This window comes from Typha angustifolia, chromosome 7 (genome assembly GCF_048772165.1).
Source record: "Typha angustifolia cultivar Huaian chromosome 7, ASM4877216v1, whole genome shotgun sequence".
NCBI classification, from domain to species: Eukaryota; Viridiplantae; Streptophyta; class Magnoliopsida; order Poales; family Typhaceae; genus Typha; species Typha angustifolia.
Window position 1 is genome coordinate 12,044,381 of NC_133245.1, and position 21,371 is coordinate 12,065,751.

Below are 21,371 nucleotides of genomic sequence, written 5' to 3' on the forward strand. Positions count from 1 at the left end.
AGAGTTGATAAGAGAGAGTCAGTGAGAGGGTAAGAATTTATTTTATTTGTGTGAAAAAAGGGGAGAGAGTGTGTGAGTGGTAAAAAGGGAGAGAGATTTAGATTGAGAAAATAATATTTAATATTTATTATTTTGACTTCATATATGAATAGTTTATATTTATCTCTTATTATTATTTTTTCTAAAATTTTAGAATTTTTCTGTATTTTAATAATTATTTTAAAATACAGGCCAAAATTGTTTTTCTGGATGGCCTATCCGATCCCGATTTTGATACCTAGAAACTTGGTTTATCCATGCATGCTTACATGTGTTCATTATTTTACATCTCCTATTTACCTTATTGCATATTTTTGTCCTTGACACCTGAAAATGTTAAACCCAACTTTATGCACAATTGTACCAATTAGCGTCTAGGACTTTTTCAGGACACATTTCTTTAATGTTATAATTGGTTCAGAATACCATTATGTGAAATTGTGAATAGTGTAATGCATTTTGTTTTCTAACTTCTGGGAAAATCATCATGAGGATTGAGAAAACAATTTCCTGTTTTCATGCATTTATCTCAAAATAACAAGGTTAATATTATTAAAGAAGGAATATATTCTACAGATATCTCCCGGAGTCTGGTATATTGGATTCTTCAATGGCCTTGGACCTGTTCGCACCCAATCAAAAATGGTATGCTCCCAAATTAGAATTTGTATAGAGCTTTTGCATTACCTGCCATGGTACATGCACCCATACAGTCCAATTTCTTTTGTCTAGCTTGTACATTAATATAGGTTTGGTATAATCTAATGTCTTATTTTTTGGTTCTTGTATCTTTGTTTTGCATCTATTTTGGAGTCCATATTGAACAATAAGCACAATTGCAGATTAGTCGAGGCAAAGCGTGTAGTATCAGAACCAGCATAAGTATAGAAGGGTGCCCAGCCACAACACTATGGGGTCCTTACTGTAATCAGACGGTTCTTATGATTACTTGTTCCCAACCTTCACAAAGTAAGCCTCCAAGAAATCTGTTGGATTTAAAAATGTACAGTTTAGATCCTCTGAACCATCCTGTAAGAAGTGAAGACCACAAAGAAGATAATCATTCAGTATCTAGATGGAAAGGTGGAGAAGAAAAACAAGTGGACTTCAATAATACTTCACAAGAAACAGTCCAAAATTTCATAACATGTAACAATTCTAATGAGTCATCTTGTCTTGGGGAAGGGGAGCTGAAGTTCTACTTCTTGGATATAGTTAGCATAGCATCCCAATTTGAACTTACCATTTCTGGATTCAGTCTAAATCAGATGACATCCATGAATAATGAAGGAAATGTAAGTGGAGTCATCCTAATGTGCTATGTTCGCTACAATGCAATGCCACTTAGGACTTTACATGATCATTCTGCTGATATAAGCAGGGCCTCTCTAATTGTAAAATCACCAAAAATTGGACGCTGGTATATTGCTCTTCAGGCGGTTAATCAGACAAAAGTGAATGGGCTGATGCAAGAAACGCGTTTAGAAGCTAACCTTTGTTTCTTGTTGGAGTGGCAAATATTTGATTGCTTCAACGGAAAGGCTGGAATGAATTGTTCATGGGAGACCCATATGCTTCAGGTAGGATATACAAAATTATTTTCTTGTATCACTGCTAAGCTGCTAATAATTGATGTGGTCTTACTTCACATTATAAGTCCAAATATCAACATTAACAATTATGAATTATGTACATCCATTTTCTGTAATATAGCCCTGTCCTCCCCCTTCCCCAGCCTGTCCACCTATTGTGTAATGAACCCTGTGGCAACATAATTTGCTATAGCATAGTGTGAAAACTGGAAAGCTTAGTTACATTATGTCTTTATTAACCTTTCAATCTTGCTTTCTGTAGAGAGTTCCCAAAAGAGGTTCAACTGTTCCTTACGAGTCTTATTACGTTCCCATAGATGGAAATGAGTCCATCGGATACACTAATTTCTTCCTGGAGCATCTTTTGAGTAATTCTTCTGTTGAGCAAGCCGCATGGACTTTCTTCATTTTGAATATTCCTCAAGGTGCTGCTGGATCCAATATCCATCTTCAGCTGTCATCTGATACAAAAGTGAACTATGAACTATACTTGAAATTTGGTGGTTTACCATCGATTGATTCCTGGGACTATTTTGCAAGCAGCACAAGTAGTAGCAATCTTTCCAACTTGTTGGCATTGAATGATTCAGATGGTAAAAGCATAAATATATATATTACTTATGCCAGAGAAGGAACTTGGTGTCTTGGTTTGAAGCATCCTCCCAACAGAGAGAACAGCATTCAAACTTCCATGTCTATTTCCCTTGTGGGATGCCCTAGAGGTTGTAGCCATAGTGGAACGTGTCACTATTCATTGGATGAAAGTGGATTGACATTCTACAGGTCTTTTACTTTTTTCCTCTGCAATAACACTCCTGGAGCTTCTTTTACATAAGAAAGCAAGCTTGAACAGAAATAGCAATCTTAAATATTATTATTTAGTGCAAAGTTATCATATCTGTATAATTTTATCATCCTAGAATTTATTGAATCATCTAAGTTTCTAACAAAAGTGTTCTTTCTTTGCTCCCAGCTATTGTGCATGTAATCGTGACCATGGAGGTTTTGATTGCAGCAGTGAACTCGTTTCTCGTAAAGGTAACCAATTCTCATTAGAGAAAAGTAATTTTATGTTTTTTTGGTCTTTTGTAATTTGAAGGTCTCGTTTGTGCTTGTGCCTATGAATTCCAGTATATGGTGATTTGCAAATACTTTTGGCTTGTTTTCCTCTTAGACATCTAATTTGGCGCTACCACAATTTTAACTTTCTCATGACGCTTCCAAGTTTGTAGTTCAAATTTAATCTGTAACATATTGTATGATTGATAGGGAGTCTTCAATCAGAAATTCAGAATAACTAAAAAGATTTTGAACGCATAAGTAAGTTTTTCTGATTCAATTGTTGAATTAGTAAATCATGTAACCTATTACAAGATTCCTGAAACTTCTGCTTGCATCTGTGAGGTCTGTTCATTGACCAAGGGCTCCAATCCTTCTATTGACCGCTTTATGAATGCTGGAAGATGAATAATTCGACAATAAGTTCTTCAATTTGAGCTTACTAGGTTCTCAAAAGTAGCATATTCAATATCTTATATCTTGAATTGTAGGACACATGTGGCAGTCAATCTTTCTAATTGCCTCAAATGCAGCTGCCCTCTTGCCTGCATTCTGGGCCCTCCATCGAAAGGTGCGCTTTTCTCTTCTTTTTTTCTAGAAAAATCTTGATCTGCAATGCATTAGTTTATTCATGACAGATATATTCCTTTGACAGTTGCATTATGCTAATCACTAACTACATATTAATAATTTGAAAGTGGTATATTTTAAGCATCTTGGAATTATTATGCTTAGTTCAACCTCAGTATGCATCTAACAGAGAAAATTAATACATTAACTGCTGAAGCTTCTTTATCATTTGTTAAATTCGAACAAAGAAAATATATAAAAGAGACTAGTCAATAAATGCAATTTATTTGTTGTTCTTGAGTTACAAAAGAGACTTTCTTCTTGAGATGGCACTGTAACTATCATATGTGAGTGAATATAGAAGCATGAGTGACAATAATACAGTAGTTTGTGCAGTCCAGGAAGGTGGTATAATTGTGAATTGCTGTGTCAACCTAGGTCATCAAGGATTTTTTTTTCCGCAAAAGTTTGGAAATGAGAGGAAAACTTACTAAGGTTGAAGATTTCCTGAGGCCTAAAGGTGTAGAATAGCTTTGAATTGCACTAACTGTATCTGTAAGACAAATAGTTGGTTCATGAGGATTCTTAAGATTGGGGCAATTACATGGTACAATCTTAATGGCTCAATGGTTACACAATAGTTCTTTTTCTCATTGTTTGGAAATTGTCATTCTCTAATCTGAATCTTCAATGTGCTAAAATTAAGATTTAAAGAGACTAATCATAGTATTTAATTAATCCTATGAATTTAAGTTACTTGTAGTAATTTGTCTGTTCCTCTGCAAATAATGACATATTTAGTGTAAAATTAAAAAAAGCAGTTGTCCTAATATTGTTGCATTTTTTCTGTTCAGGCATTTGCTGAATGGATTCTTTTCACTTCTAGTGGAATATCAAGCGGCTTATATCATGCATGTGATGTTGGAACTTGGTGCGTCCTATCTTTTCGTGTACTACAGGTATGTCAAATACAACCAGGGAGCGTGTCTCTGTTCACTTAAAGTGAGAATGAGGTGCCTTTATTGGAGGCACTAATAAGTACATGGAATTTGGAAAAACATCTTTTAGATAGGAACTTAGAATTCTTGATATTGTTTAGCATCCTCCCTTGATTTAAACGATTGATAGTCACTATAGTTGTGGTATCAAGCTTAAGAAATGCTGTATACTATAAATTTTGTAATTATGAGGGTAGTAGTTGGAAATTCATTGTTGCCAGAATACTCCAAAAGTCCAAATCATTAAAACTCTGGAACTCTGGAATTTGCAATAAATCTCTTATTCATATTTGTAACATATTCTAGATAATATCAGAGATGAACATATAGTATCATTGATGTAGGACGGATATGGGGCAAGAGATGGATGTAAGGTAGAAATGCCAAGATAAGAAAAATATATAGATTTCAATAGCAAAAACAACAGTAGACTAGAAAAACAAGAAAAAAGACAAGGAGAAAAGCTATCAGATCTGAAATCTGATTGAAGAGAAGTTCTGTATAGGTTCTTATACTAATCGTCAGTACACAATTACTACATTGTCTGATGGTACAAAATGCTCCAGTACTGAAAATCAAAAAAATATTTTTGATTCAACAATGAAGAATCAAAGAAAAACATAGCAAGGAAAATGTTATGTAGAAAAGAAAGGGAATAACTAAGAAGAAAATGAATAAAGAGAAGAAAGAAGAAGAAGAAACAATAGATTTGATAAAAGGGATAAATACCAAATTCATTTTGGCTCGTCAAAACGGCACTAAAAGGAGTTAGACTGCGGGCTAACTGCAGCCCAGCAACAGGTTGGGCCCTCACTGGTCCAACTGACCTGCTCATTCCAGCTCGTATGCCACTTGGGTTGGAGATGAGCCCCTCATTCTCCTACCCAGTAATGACCAACACTGCAAACACCGTCCAATGGTTGGAGCTGACTGACTCGAGTTTCAATGAGAGGAGAAGAAGAAGAAGAAGAAGAAGAAGAAGAAGAGATAAAAAAGAAAAGAAAAGGAGAGGAAGATAATGGTGGTGTGAGGAGTTGAGAATGAGGCTAAGGAAATACCATAAAATTCATAACTGAAGAAAATTGAGTAACATACTACTTAAGAGTTGCCTTGTAGGCTAAGGAAATAACTCGGGATGCTTTTCTCCCATTTCATCTTCATGCTTAGCATTAGGCATATATCTCAACATTGAAACATAGAAAACATTGTGAAATTTGCCTGGTCTAGATGGCAATGCCACCCAGTAAGCCACCTCACCAACCCTCTCTAACACCTCAAATGATCCAATGTAGCGAGGACTCAACTCACACCTTTTGCCAAACATAACTAATCCCTTCCAAAATGTTCCTTTTAAGAAATATCATGTCACCCACCTAAAATTCTAGGTTTCTCCTTCGATTGTCAGCATAGCTCTTTTGACAACGCTGAGATGCTAAAAACATTTTCTTGATCTTGATAATAATGATTCCAAGTGTCACGACCCGAAATAGGAATCATGACCGGCCATGCACCTCAATATACTTGAAATACATGAAGCCTTATTAATACTTCCTAAGTGTATGATGGCAAAAATAAATAAACGAAGATCTGCTTTATTTAAAACTAATTGCAATTATTATAAAATAATGTCATTGTTTTATGAGTCTCTAAACGAAATAAATTTAACTTCTAATCTAAAGCATAAAATCCAAAACAGCGAAAAAGTAAATAGGTGGATCCTAAGTGGAGGTGGAGTCCGGGTACGTCTCGCTCAGTCGCCACGCTGACTATTACCTGAGATAGATAAATAAATAAAAATAAATAAATCCATGAGCTAACAACTATAGCTCCGTGAGTGGAATCTACTCGAAAACCAAATAAATTCTAAATCATATTAATGTTGAATAAAATTAAACTAAATCAACAATATCCATGATAATTTGCAATAGGCATGCTTTTTAAATAATGACAATGATAACAATAGAGAGTCATAACTTGTAGCCTTGCACAGTTTTAACATGTTAATATCTTTCCAATATTTATACTGTCATATGTCTCAATGGGTGTATATCCTGTGGATCCACATCAACTAGAAGTCACCTCGAGATGATGCTCGGGACTTTTCTCCATAGCTGATCCGATTAGGGTCATCAGATGGTAGCACTATGTGATCAACATACTCTGTCTTTTTCACTAACCGTTGAGAGAAGTTAGAGTCACCTAGGAAATTTCTCATTCATCCTAGGATTGTTTGCTAACCCCGCCAGAGTCACCTAAGAAAGTTACCACAGTGATCTGATTTAGGACTTTCCCCTGGACTTCCAGATAGACTTGAGTCACCACGGAAAACTGCAAACGATTAATACCGGGACTGTTCTCTAAGTCATACAAATACTAGTCTCATTTTTCTTTTCACTAAAATTTAATATTTGCACAAGGTATGGTGATGCACTGAGTATAATGATTAAATGCACACAGAAAATGTAACAATTAAATTTTGCACGTAAGAATGAAATAAATAAATTTGCACACAGAAAATTATATGGTCTGACAAGGTACGAAATGTAATAAAAATAAATATGTAAGTGAGCCCACTCACCTGAGTCTAGGCAAGACAACTGAAATCTCAAATCTCTAATTCACACATTAAAAATCACCACCTTTAATAATAAATAATAATAAATAAATTTAATTTGAATAATATCAATATTTCTAAAATTTAAAAACTAAAAAGAACTAAAATGAGTTAAATTACCCATTGGATTGGGCTGGGCTACTGCTGACCTGGCCCACTCCAAAAATAAAACTAATCGGGCTGGGCTAAGGCCCAGCCAAAATAATGGATTGGGCTACAGGCTAACCCGCAGCCCACCCGATTATGTGGTTCGGGTCGAGTTTTTGGATCCGAAATCCAAACCCGAACCCGAAAACTCGTAAAAAAAGGGGTTGGCTCGGGTTAAACCTGAGCCCAACCAAATCCCTTTCTTCTCGCGACTAACGCGAGGAAGAGAAGAATTGAGGGAGAGAGCGACCACCGGCGACCCCGCCGGCGACGGTTTGACGACCACACCTCAAGCCCCTCGACTCTCTCTCTCTCTTTCTCTCTCTTGACTTCGTCGTCCTCATAAGGTGGAGGAGAATCCACCGCAGACGGCCGACTCAAAAGCCGACGATGACCGGAGGCACGAGGACTCCAAGGTGACCACCCATGACACGAGGCCAATGACCAGAGGCTTCTAGTGGATGAGAGACAGAGATCCGAAGCCACCGGTTGGCGTGAGTCGTCGGCAAAGCCAAAATCCCACAAATTAGGTATTTTTATTTTAACGTATTAAACTTAAATTTAATTTGAGGGATGGGAGAGGGCTTACCGACGAGTCGTGTGGTGATCCCTTATTACTCCAGCAATGCTTCGGTGGTTCGAACTCACGCCGTAACTCCGACGACAAGAAATAAGAAAACGAAGAAGAAGAAGAGAAAGGGAAAGGAGGCTGGAGTAAGGATAGAGATAGGATTTAGGGTTTAATTTATAGAGCAAAAAAAATTAAATCTAAACTAGATTTGGATTTAACAAGATATTAGCGATTGGCTCGTCGCATGCCGGAGAGGGAGAGGGAGAGGGAGAGGGAGAGGGGAGGGGGTACCCTCCTCTCTCAACCCTTTTTTTTCGGTTCTTACACCAAGTTTTAACCAATCCTGAGTGGGATCAGCCAACTCCAGATCTATTTCGGATCAGCTGTATCGGCCGAAACTGATCGAAATCGAGAGTGAGAAAGGGAGAAAGAGAAGGAGAGTAAGAAAAAAAAAGAGAAAAAGAGAAGAGATAAACAGAGCTCGTTGGAGAGGTGAGAGAAAAAGAGAAAATACATCATCGGAGCTCGCCAAAGAAGAATTAGAGAGAGAGAGGAGGGGATTGCAGAGGGAGAGACGAAGAGAGAAGGAAGTCGATGAGGGTGAGGGTGAGAGAGAGTTAGTGGGATAAAGAGAGAGGAGAGAGAATCAGAGAGGGAAAGATCTAGAGAAAGGAGTCAGTGAGGGAGAAGAAGAGAGATAGAGGGGAGTCGATGAGGGAAAGGGAGAGGTAGTGGGAGATTTAATAAGAGAGAGGGAGGGAGTTAGTGGGAGAGTTTGATAAGAGAGAATTAGTGAGGGAGAGTAAGAATTTTCTTTTATTTGTATGTGTGAGAGAGAGTTAATAGTAGAGAGGGATTGAGAAAATAATATTTATTTTTTGGTTTTTTTATTTTATATTTGTTGGCACTTCGAGGAGCTAACATGATTTTGGGTACCCAGTGGCTCTAGAGCCTAGGCCCGGTTACATCTCACATTGTAGCTGTTGATTGATGTATCGTGCGTGGGAGAGCCTTCTTCTTGCAGATGGCATTGATTGAACCTGAGCCCACTCTAAGCTCAGTAAACACGCTGTTTTGGTTCAGTCATTAGTTGACTTTGCTGGATTGTTTGAGGCCCCAAAAGGGTTATTCCCTATTAGGCATGCCAACCATATGATTGAGATAGTACCGGGTGCCAAACTGGCTAATGTTCGGTTTTATCGATATCCATATGTGCAGAAGGAGGAAATAATAATGTTAGTCACTGAAATATTAGAGCAAGGCATTATCCAACCAAGTAGGATTGTTTACTTATCGCCGGTGTTGGTGCTAAAGAAAGACGAAAATTGGCATTTCTGTGATAACTACCGTGCATTGAACGTCATCATTATCAAGGATCAGTACCCTATACTAGTCATAGAAGAGCTGTTGGACAAGTTGATGAGGGCATCATATTTCAGCAAGCTCGACCTCCATGTTGGGTACCATCAGATTCAAGTTCAAGCAGAGGATGTCCACAGGACAACATTCTAGACTTATGATGGCACTATGAGTTTTGGGTTATGCTGTTTGGGTTAATGAACGTTCCGGCGATGTTCCAGGGGCTGATGAATGACAGATTCCTTTCACTCCTATGGCGGTATGTGTTGGTGTTGTTTGATGACATTCTTGTGTATAGAAGATCATGGGCGGAATATTTGAAGCACTTGCACGCTGTGCTGAACTTGTTAGTCGATCACTCCATAAAGGTGAAGATGAACAAGTGCCTTTGGGGAGAGCACAAGGTGGAGTAGATCGGTCACATTATTTCAACTAAGGGAGTAGCAGCTGAATCGAGCAAGGTTACTTGCATGCTCAGTTGGCTGCAACCGAGGACTGTTCGGGAGTTACGCATCCTTGGTTTGATGAGTTACTACCACAAATTTGTGGCAGGATACGGTAAGATAGCGGCGCCCCTCACCTCCTTGCTGAAAGAGGACACATTTGAGTGGATGGATGAGGCAACTTGGGCTTTTGAGGAGTTGAAGACCGCTATGTCCACCTCACTAGTGTTGGCGTTGCTCGATTTCACACAGCAATTTGCGATCAACTGCGACGCCTCCAGGGCGGTTATAGGATAAGTTCTTATGCATAAAGAGAGCCCTATAGTTTATCTTAGTAAGGCCTTGTCTGAAAGATCACAACAACTATTCACTGATGAACGTGAGATGCTCACAATTTTGCATCTGGTGACCAAATGGCGACCTTATTTGATTGAGTGGTGATTTGTGATCTGAACATACTAGCGAAGTCTACTTTACTTCATGAGCCAGCGTATTCACACTCTAGCACAGTAGATGTGAGTCATCAAGCTATTGAGATATGACTGTGAGTTGTAATATAAGAAGGGAATCGAGAACAAGGTTACAGACATGCTATCACGGCAACCTGTGGCGGCTGAGCTAGCGGCCCTCTCAATCCTGCTTTTTTCATTCCTCGAGGACTTGCGGAGGGCAGGTACCACTAACCCTGAGGCGTTGAGGTTGTTGTAAAGACGACCCCATAAGCCATCCCGAGCTTGAGAGTCATGACAAAAAATTGTGGGACCGCATGTGTATACAAGTTCCTATGAACAACATGTTGCTAACCCAGCTCATAAATCACTTTCATTCAACTCCGAAGGCCGATCACTAGGGCACTTTAAGGACCTGCAAACGGCTTTCACAGAGTTGTACATGGGTCGGAATAAAGAAAGAGCTGAAGGGTTAGGTGCAAGCTTGCGAGGTATGCCAAAGAGCGAAGGGCCTTGAGACCAATTGGATTACTCTAGCCTTTGCCAATTCTGGAGTGCATTTGGGAAGATATCTCCATAGATTTTATCGAGGGACTACCGGTGGTGCGATGGTATTTCGTCATCTTCATTGTGCTAGACTTGCTGATCAAATACGCCCATTTCTCAGCCTTGGCGCACCTGTTTTCAGCAAAGACCGTGGTAGAGGTGTTTGTGCGTGATGTTGTCAAGCTCTATAGCATGCCACCCTTCATTGTTTTTGACAAGGATTGAGTCTTCATCAACAATTTTTGGACAGAGTACTTTATATAACAAGGGACCCGCTTGGACCTTGGCTCGGCTTACCACCCTCAGAGAACGGCCAAACCGAGATGGTAAACTGGTGTATCGAGCAGTATCTTTGCTGCTTTGTTGCAGAGCGCCCTAGATGATAGCTCAACTTTCTTTCGTGGGCAGAGTGGTCCTCTAACACTGCTTTTCACACCAGTATTGAGACGACCCATTTCGAGGCAGTGTATGGGAGGTCGCCACCTACTTTATGGACCTACGACCTCGTGGTAGCTTCGGTGCGGACGGAGATGGACTTTGAACTGAAGAATCGCGATGCCACCTTGAGGAGGTTGAGGACACATATGGTAGCGACATAGAACTGCGTCAAGCAAATTTATGACCACAAGCATTGTGAGCAAGAGTTTGTGGTCGGCAATCTTGTATATGATAATGGCATAGAATCGTATGAAACAAATTTATAACCGCAAGTATTATGAGTAGGAGTTTAATTTCGGTGATCTTATATTCGTGCGTGTTTAGCCTTTTCCAACAGGTGATAATTGGATTAGTCGTCCCCCTTGAAAAAGCACGGAGAAGTCTTTAGGAATTTCTCAAATACCATTCCCCTATTTAGATTAAGGGGCTTAGCTTCGGGTGTAGCCTAGGGTTGCGATATCTACCCATTAATAGCCTAGACCAAAGTTTGAAGTACTGTGAGAAACATGGTTCGCTTGATCGGCCAATTCCAATCTAGGCCTGATCCGAACTCTCTTTTTCGCTCTTTCTTCAATTTCTTTCTTCCACTCTTTTCTCTTTTTCTCTCCTTACTATATAGTCATTGTTTATCTTACAAAGAGATCTAGCTTCGACAAACTCTGATATATAATTTTTTAATTTTATTTATTAGTTTTTTCCATTTCTTTCACTCACTTTTTCTTCTCTTTTCTTTTTTGCTGCACTATGATTTTTCTTTCTTTTGTTTGGTTTTCTTTCACTCGCTCTCTTTCTAATATCTGCTTCTTTTTCAGTTCTCACTGCACTATATTTTTCCTTTCTTTATTTTCTTATTTTTTCTATTTTTCTTTTGAATTTTTAGAAGTTTTCTTACATTTTTAAATAATATTTAGATTTACGTAATTAAAAAGTTCGATCCAATGCAATCGACTGATATGGCCGATATAGCTGATCCAGCAGATATCTATTGTTTTTTCGGAAAACTGATCTTGATTTTTTGAACCTTAGTGAAAACTACATTTGTAGTAGGTGCAGGGGTAGGCACTTGCTCGGAAATAGGAATTGAAGTAGGTGTAGGAATTGGTATATGGGCACGAGTTGACTTTTGTTGCCTAGTCTCCTATTACTATCAAGAGTCATCCTCTAGGCAGTAGTTCCTCGTTGATGTGTATACTTATTATCCTTCAAAATATTAAAGTAAAAGTAAGTATGAAACTACTACTTAGGGTAAGAATGACTCATGTCGAACATGAACACGTGCAATCAGACCTCCATTTGACTCTATAGGGTGACTTAAACTCAACTCTGACGCCAACTTAAAAAGATGCGAGCACTATTTCAAAGGTGATTTCTAGTTGATGTGGATTCATGAGCACATATCAAAAATGACAAATATGATATTTATTGTGATTATTGAAATTGGGGAGTTTTGCATATGAAACTTGAGCATATTATCAATTTATTAGTTATGTTAGTTGTTTTTAGTATTATTTTGAAAGATGTTGGTTGTCTAACCTTGAATCTTTTTATTACCTTGAAAGCTTTAATTGATTGACTTGTTGGTTGTCTAACTAAATCAAATTCTCTCTTGATACGTTCCTAAAAAAATTTGATTCGTGTTGATTCTTCCCCTAACTAATGAAGAGATCTTGACGGAATTGCCACATATGAAATTGAGCACAATTTTGCAAAGAAATGCCCCAGTTGTTTTTCGAGAAGAGATGGGAAACATTCTCAATATTATTTGATTGAATAGTTGTCTCAGTTCTTGTTGTTTGAAGAAACCCTTCCTTTCAATTGGTCTTTTTTCACAAAAAATAAGCATGAGATAACAAATCAAGTCTTTCCCTAAGATTTTGAATAGCTGTTTCGGATTCAAATTGATTATGTTTCGCTTCTTCCTCTGAGAAGCACGATAAAAAAATTCCCAATCATAGTCCTTGCGGATCGGATCATCCGTGTGGGGTAAAAAAATAAACTCTAGATATTTGCTCATCTTTCTTGTTTAATAAGATCTCAATTCTAGCTACAATTTCATTAGATATCTACAACAAAAGTCCCGTTTTTTTTTCCAATCCGGTTCCTCCAGCACTACAAACTATGCATGATACACTTTTTATTTATCGGAAAAACCCAACTAATCTCTTGCAGATCTATGAAACGACTCAAAAATATTTTTCCCTTTTGGAAGATATTTTGGAAGATACAGAAGTGAAACAATCAACCTATTGATATTGGAAGCAACGATGTATGATGATCCCTGTTAAGCACCCATGGCTGAATGGTTAAAGTGCCTAACTTATAATTGGCAAATTTGTAGGTTCAATTCCTGCTGGATGCAGGCCAACAGTAACTTATAATTGGCAAATTTATAGGTTCAATTCCTGCTGGATGCAGGCCAACAGGAACGTTCAATAAGTCTATTCGAATTAGTTTTGTATCAATGGAATCTCATCATCTATACATAACAAATTGGTGTGGTATATTACAAGGTTCGAAAAATTGGGATCCGGATCGATCTTTCAGAAAAATGATACGTATCGATCAGATCGGCCATATCGATCGTCCGGATTGGATCGAACTTTTTTTAATTATGTAAAATTCTAAATATTATTTAAAAATGCAAAAAAATTTCTTAAAATTTAGAAAATATGAGAAAAGAATAAGAAAATAATAATTATTCACTTATATGAACCCTAAAAATTAAAAAAAGTAATATTTTACTCAAAAATCAAAACTTTTATGAATACTAAGTTGGCTCTTATAAATCTTTATAGTTGTTGTCATCATAATTAACATAAATTTGTAAATAATGATGTCTAGGGCCTAGTGCTCTAAAGAGTTATTGCATCATATCATTCACATCAAATGAATCTTGTTGTCTATGAGGAAGATAATAATCAATATATGAATATTGTGTCTAATGATACTAAGAAGGATATTGAGAATACTGAGGATAATAACCAACATATGGATCTTGTGATGGCTCAAAACAATGAATTCTTGATGAATTATAATCATTCGAAGCAACATTTTGATAACAATGTCGCTAATATGTATGTATATTCCTAGTTTTTGTCTTTAATCCCTATGCCTTCTTGGTTTCCCTCAGCAAATGTGAAAGAGATCTCACCATTAGGTTTTAATCAAAATCATCAGGATTATCGTTGGTACTAATAGCTATACTATCTCTCACTGTTAAATGACTTGTACCAACCTATGCTCTAGTCGTAATCTCTCCTAATGTCTCATCTAACTATGAGTTATCTCTATCATCTAGTAATCTATCATCTATTTCTCTAATCTATAGATTCTGGAGATCTTTATCAAAAATATGATTTAAATCAATTAGCCTATCATTTTTTGTCTTCCTTCTTAAATTTCTCTCCCTCAATCTCATATTATAATGGCAGAAAACTAATTTCTTTAATCTCTCTACCGTCAATCGATTATGTGTTTTGGTGTGGATCAAGGAGAAGGCAATCCAATTTCTTTTATATTGTGATAAAGACAATTTGATTTAATTTGATATTGGTGTCAAATTTGATACATCCTCTTATTCATAAATGGACTACCATTCAGGTAAAGTATTATAAGATATAACTGTAGCAACTTTAGCAGTACTGAATTTGCTAGCTCTCAATTTATATTTCTCCATTTGAAATATATTATTAAATATATTTTATAAGAAATTAATTATATTGAAACTTGAAACAAGTAATAATAAAATTATTTAATTGAATAATAACTCCTTTATCGCAAAAGATTTTTTTATGAACATCAAGCTTTAGTCTGTTGATTATTTTCTTAACTCTCAGTAAGACTTCAGTATCATTAGTGACATTTTTAGAGAGTTCAAATTTTGGATTAAGAAAATATCCTATAGAAATTTGTAGTTTAAAATTTGTGAGCATTCAAATTTTAAAATATTTAAATAAAAATAAATTCATAAATTAATACTTACCAACAACATGTATATTTCTATGTAATTGTTTGTTATATCTAGAGTCAATCAACTTTGACCACTTCCTATAATTTTTGTCTATATTTATTTTTAATGATTGTTTTGCTAAGTCCATAGTCTCGTATAAAAAATTTATCTCATACTTGTCGTTACTATCTATAAGTCGTAATACCTTAACAAGAGGCTCAAATATTATGGTGGCAATTGTAATATTATGCTAAAATGTATTTCCAAGTTCCTTCAAAGTTTCACCTAAACTTTGATCTTTGGATTTATTTTTAATTTTTGTAGACCACTCTGCTTATGTAAATACCTGCATAATCTCATCTTTATATCGCATTATGCTCTCCAATGTTAAAAAATAAGTGGCAAATCTAGTGAAACCAGGTTTAATAATCTCTCTACCACCAATCATCTGCCTAAGCAAAGTAAGAACCGACCATGATTATATATGAAGTTTGTCAACTTCTGACCGTCATGTATGACTATATTAATTTCAGGATTTTTCACAATATCTTTCAACATGAGATTAAGACAATGTACAGCTCATGGCGTCCAATATAAATATTATATTTTTATCGTAAGTAATTGTCCAGCAGCCTTGTAATTTGTCTTATTATCAGTAATTATTTGGACTACCCTTTTTTCACCAATTTTTTTTACTGCCTCATTCATCAACTGAAATATATAATTTGCACATTTAAAATGTGCAAATTTAAAATGACCAGTAACATTCATATACTTCAAAAATATTGTCTCTATGTCTGAATATACTAGAAAATTAATTATATTTTTTCTATTTCGTATTGTCTACTCATCACACAATAGTGTACAACTAAATTCATCTCAATACTTAGCAGTGTAGATGACTTGAGCCGAGGCAACAACATCGAGAGAGCGAATAAAAATGTGATGGCAAATGGCCTTAGACACCAAGTCAGTGAAGTTCGAAAAAAGGGAATTGCGACATCATCGTAGTTGAGAAGTTAGCAAAGTCAACACCGAGCTCTCGAAGGAACCAATGTACTAAATCGGTATGGTCAATGGTACATCCGATCGCTAACAACCAATCCCAGGAGCTCTTGAAGAGGCGAGCATACTCCGAGACAGTGTGGGTGCCTTTCTGGAGCATTTAGAGTTCATCCTTCAAATGGATTTCCCGTGCTTTTGATTTGTTTGAGAATGAAGTCTCAAGAGCAAGCCAAGCCTCTTTCGATGTAGTAACACCGAGGATTTCCGCCATAGCTTCTTCGGACAGAGAGGAGTAAACCAGACTAAGTTAGTGTCTGATCTCCAGCTTGCCAAGCATTATAGGAAGATTGGATAACTCGGCACCATCCTTGTTGAGTATCGTTGAAGCCAGCAGTGAATCATTCCCATTGACATAATGAATCAATCCTTGACTGGTTGGTAGAGGAGTATACTGATTCTTCCACAGAAGATAGTTGCTGGAACTCAATTTGATGGTGATGAGATGAACAAGGGTGTTTAATGGCAGCGGAGTAGTGGAGGTGGAGGCCATGAGTGGATTGGATTGTATATTGGCCAGAAAAAAGTCTGATACCATGTTAAGAAATGAGTACTCTCGGCTTAAGAAAGCTAAGAGGCTCAACAAATCAGTCAGGAGGTTACAAGATCCACAAACTAAGGGTTGGTATAGCAAATCCTAACAACATAGAGGTGAGAGAAAGCTAAGTCGATGACTTAGTCTTTTCTGCGCTATTAAAAACCAAAAGAAAAAAAATTCAAAAAGAAAGAAAAGTGAAAAATTATAGTGCAATAAAGGAGAAGAAGAAAGAGAAGAAGAAAGAGAAGAAAAAGAGGGAGAGGGTGAAAAAAAGTTCAAAAACTGAGAGAAATAAATAAATAAAATTAAAAAGTTATATATTGGAGTTCGTCGGAATTCGTTGGAGTTAGATCTGCGTTGTGGGAGTTCGGCGGAGTTCGGCGGAGTTAGATCTCTCCGTTAGAAATAATGGTTATATGACAAGGAGAGAAAATTGGAGAGAAAGAGAGTGAGAAAGACATAGTTTTGGTTAGGGAATTGATGTCCCCAGGTAGGATCTGGGTCAGATCCATAATGGATCAGCTGATTTGACGAACCTTAGTGTATTCATACCATAACATATGAATAGTAAGAATTAGAATTTATAGGAAAGAAAATGGGTTTCTGGATGGAATTAAATATGCAATATTTACAGAAAAAAAGTATTTGGTTATTGGGAAACAATCAATATACTTTTAATGTCAAATCAAGGGAGTTGTTAATTTATATTGTAGATTTTTGGAATCTAATAGTAAAGCTTCTTGTATCTCAATTCCATTGGGGTACATCTCCAGTCATAATTCTGATTTCAAGTTGTGACGTAAGTTATTTTGATACTCCTCATTAGGCTCAAATAAATGGACTTGACTTAAATGGGGAAGTTATATTTTAAACAATAGATATACCTAATAGGATTTGAACTCGGGAGTTTTATGTTGTCAGAGAATGATGGTTTTTTTTATTTATATTCTAAGAGACACATGGTCATATACTCAGAATGTCAAATATCTAAAGTTGTACTCTCCCTAACTATGTGTTATGGCGATGATAATGACATTGAAGAATAGAGAAGAGTAGTCCTTGTTCTAGTCATGGGATAATCTATTGGTTGATTGTTGCCATTCTGAAAGGAAATTATCTTACATTTATGACTAGAATTTGATATTTATTAAGTTTTGCTACTATTTCTTGCTTAGGAGATATCTGTATTATTTCCTTCCTCTTTAAGTTCCTAAATGATTTGGTGATAGTGATCTTGATCTATCTTCAGTTTCTCGACTTTTGGCTTTCTTTCATGGCTGTTGTTGGCACTTTCATATATATGGCTACAATTAATGAGACTTCAAAGAGAGCAATCCACACAGCTGTATTCATTCTCACTGCTCTTTTAGCTGCGACTGGTGCAACCAGGTACTTTTGTTGAATAGATACTCTCTACATCGTTTTCAACTCTGTTAGGTCTATTTTAAGAACACAGCACAATTAAACAGGTCTGCAAATATTGGAATTGTAATAGCAATTGGATCTCTTGGCCTTCTTATTGGATGGCTATTAGAATTTTCTGCAGCACGAAGATTGATGTACTGTCTGCAAGGGCTTGACTTTAGTATGTCAGAAAGGTAAGCTTCAAGGAAATCTAATCTTACAATATATAAATGTAATATCTGATATTGCTTTCTCTCTAGAAGATTATATTGTAAGAATGTCTGTTTGACCAGAAGTTGATAGCTTTTCTTCTAACTTAAGCAGTTGAAAATTATTCTGTCACAAATTTTTACATTCAAGCAAGTTTTTTGCTTCTATCGAGTGTAAACTTCCTTAACTCTGAAGAACTTGTCCAACTCTGCTCCAGATGGCAAAACTTGAGAGGCCTGTTATGGAATCTTGTGAAAACACTGACCAAAAGATTCCGCTGGCCTTTTCTGCTCCTGGGATTTATTGCATTAGCTTTGGCAGCTACAAGCTGGAAACTCGAAAAAAATAACAGTTATTGGATTTGGCATAGGTAAGACTTGACAGATCCAAATTTTTATCTTTAATTTGTTCTAAATTTGTCAGAGCAGTCAGCTGAAAAGGATATCCCTTCTGCTCATCATTTTTCCTATGTCCATTCATATTTGCACTATTCAAATTCAATCATCATTAATTGTTTGTACATTGGAGGGGAAAATAACAGTCATATTCCTCATAAATTTTATATTCCTATATTACTCCAGTAAAGCTGATCCTTAGAAGGATCTCCGTTGCTAAAGATATTTTTGTTGACTGCAGCTTATGGCACATCACCATATACACCTCTTCCTTTTTTTTCTTGTGTTCAACTCGGGTGGGAAGGAGTAATGATAGTCAAGGGCCTGACTATGAACTAGCACATCAGGACTCGTCCTCAAGAATAGAACCCAGAGAAATTTAGAAAGGAGGCAAGAAATCTTGCGGTGCTTATCTTGTCAATATTGTCTAGCAAAATGTGACTGATGCTAAAACTGTTACATCTGGTACTCTATAGCAGAGATATGGTATGAAAAATTCATCAATCGTCGAAGCAAGGTCTCTGATAGACTTTGTTCTGTTTCACCTCTCATCACCTTGTGCAGAACAAAGTTGTGACACAGGAAGTGAGACCTTAAGGTCTATTCTGCTTTTCTTCGCTGCTTCAAACAACTGTACATATCCAGAAGCAGGAAAAGGAAAGAAAACTGCAGCAACACTGAGTAGTTTTTTTTTTTATTAGTTGGTGCGAGAAATAATCAAAGTTATTCTTTGTATAGTGATGGTAAAAATATGTAATGGAAAAAAAAAAGGAACAGCTGATAATTTAAGAGGCTTCTCTTTTGAATGTGGCTTTTCATGTCAAAGTCAAAAGTGTCTTCCAAGATGTATATTTGTTGCAATTTTAGGAACTATTGTGCAGTGTTTATATCAACATATTTATCGTTTGATGCATTGACTTTGGATAATAAATTTGCATATATATTGTGTCTTCAAATTTGTTACTCATGTTGGATATTTTGAAGACAAGTATTTTAGTAGATCATGCAATTTATAAGGATGGTGATGGTGATGGTAAGAGAAAACACTAAGCATGATCCTTGGCTTTTTTCACTTCTCTAGAAAAATTATATTTATTACTATTTGCTTCTTGTAAGGACATCTCAATATGGAGCTCTTAGAAGGTAATAGAGCTCCCACTTCCTCCAAATGTGGGAAAGTGTGAAGTCTATTGAGATGAGATAACTAGATGAAGACATTGACTGTAGTAGGAAGTGAGAGAGTCCAAATATTGGTAAGATTTTCTAATATGAGGCCTTTATTCCACCTGGGGTAAATACCCAAATAATCTAATCACACTCATTAGTCAAATGCTTTTCTAGGATAGATCATCTAAGTTGGGTCTTCTTACTATACTATGGAGGCTAAGCTTTTGTTCCCTCTGTTGAGTTTTTACCATCATTTAGTTAATAGGGTAGTATTTTGAGATGGAGGATTGAGTGGGTCATACCTTGATCTACAAATTATAGCTTGAGGATAAATTCTCCCAAGAGGGGGAAAGAGAGGAAACATCACTCTCCAATTTATGTTACCATCTTTTGGTTTGTACATATCTGAGCAGGGCGATTTCAATACCTTCGATGGAAACTAGTCAGTTGGCAAGGATAATGGCAAGTATATTGCATCTTTTTTCCCTTTGTTCTAGATTTTCATTATAGAGAGAGAGCAGTAGGAGAAACTTCTATGCTCCAGTTTTCCACACTTGAAACAGTGGATAAGGTTTTTATGGGAGGATGCTTTGTGATCTTTGTCCTCACAATGGAAGCAAATGCTTTGAAAGAGGGAATTAATGGGAAAGTTGAGGGGAGGTGGATGAGTAGAGGTAAGTGCTTTTTATAACTTTTCCTATGCCACTTTAATGTGGAGGAGGAGGGCCACACCAAGATGGAAGTAGAGGAGGAGGTGAGTTTCTTGCTTAGGAGTGCATCCTTAAAGGAGAGGGTAGATGAAACGTTAATGGGTGGCTTGCCCTATCTGGGGCTTCCTTGAATCTCCACTATTGAGCATTTGAATGGAAATTGCTTTTTGTGGCTAGGTTAGTGATGGGTTCATGTACCAAAAGATCACCTACGGAATAATTCATTTAGATCTGAATTTATTACAGAAAGCAGTCTGCGTAATTGTAGGAAAATATTTATCAAATATTCTCAGGTAGTCAGAAAGTTACGAAACCAATTAGGTTAGATCCGTAACTTCCTAATCTATAACTTTCGTATTTATGCCCTTTGCAGATTCGAACTGCAATAGGGACGAAAATATGAAAGACGTGAGTGATGGTGATGGTGACGGATGGAGATGAATGTGGATTGTGGATGTGATTAAGGGAAGTAAACAAAAGGAACGAAGTAGTCGAGATCTCAAAAAATATGGTGACTCGACAGTCGAGAGAGATTAGAAGTTAGGGAAAACCTTACCAACAGTAGAGGTGAAAAGATAGTGAAGAGGAAAGAGGGAAAGAGTTTAGAGAGAAGATAGGAGGCAAGAAATCAATAATCTAATAGCATAATGAAGTTAGCTGTTATCCACATAATTATAGAGGCTAGCTAATAAGTCCTAAAACAATATGAAACCCTAATTCTAAAAAATTCCCGTCGATCGCGTTCAAACGCATCCGATCGCATTCGAACGCATTCAAAAAGCTCCATCTCTATATGTGCGAACACGATGCAGGCGTTCGAACGCGGGTGTTCAAATTTGCCCAACCGTGTTCGAATGCACAATATGTGTTCTATGTATTTACGAACCTGATGCAGGCGTTTACAAGACGTTCGAACGTGACCCCTCTTGCGTTCCAACGCGACATATAAGAATTTTATTTTAATAAAAAAATAAATAACTAATACAGTAAAAAAAAGATTTTAACTAAGTGTATAAGTTAGTTTCTCGACCGTCGTTTCTTGTGAGAAACCATGGGTCATATTGGTGAAGATATTATTGGTTTCTCTTGTTGGTCACCATCATATGTCTAT

General features: G+C 36.7%; 1 protein-coding gene across 5 annotated transcripts in view; it reads left to right on the forward strand.

Annotated features, from left to right (window-relative positions):
- The window catches only part of LOC140763083 (uncharacterized), a 34,731-nt gene extending 15,392 nt beyond the window's left edge, over positions 1 to 19,339 (forward strand). The window contains exons 5-15 of one of the 5 annotated variants that reach the window (XM_073101125.1): positions 616 to 684; positions 882 to 1,619; positions 1,894 to 2,414; positions 2,605 to 2,669; positions 3,182 to 3,261; positions 4,115 to 4,219; positions 17,624 to 17,763; positions 17,844 to 17,972; positions 18,206 to 18,358; positions 18,625 to 18,773; positions 18,863 to 19,339. In XM_073101125.1, the coding sequence (XP_072957226.1) occupies positions 616 to 684; positions 882 to 1,619; positions 1,894 to 2,414; positions 2,605 to 2,669; positions 3,182 to 3,261; positions 4,115 to 4,219; positions 17,624 to 17,763; positions 17,844 to 17,972; positions 18,206 to 18,358; positions 18,625 to 18,766 (2,142 nt within the window). In that variant the 3' untranslated portion in view covers positions 18,767 to 18,773; positions 18,863 to 19,339. Of the gene's footprint in view, positions 1 to 615; positions 685 to 881; positions 1,620 to 1,893; positions 2,415 to 2,604; positions 2,670 to 3,181; positions 3,262 to 4,114; positions 4,220 to 17,623; positions 17,764 to 17,843; positions 17,973 to 18,205; positions 18,359 to 18,624 lie in introns of all 5 variants that reach the window. The other 4 variants (XM_073101126.1, XM_073101124.1, XM_073101128.1 and 1 more) reach the window with 4 other exon arrangements.
- The last annotated feature ends 2,032 nt before the right edge of the window (positions 19,340 to 21,371 follow it).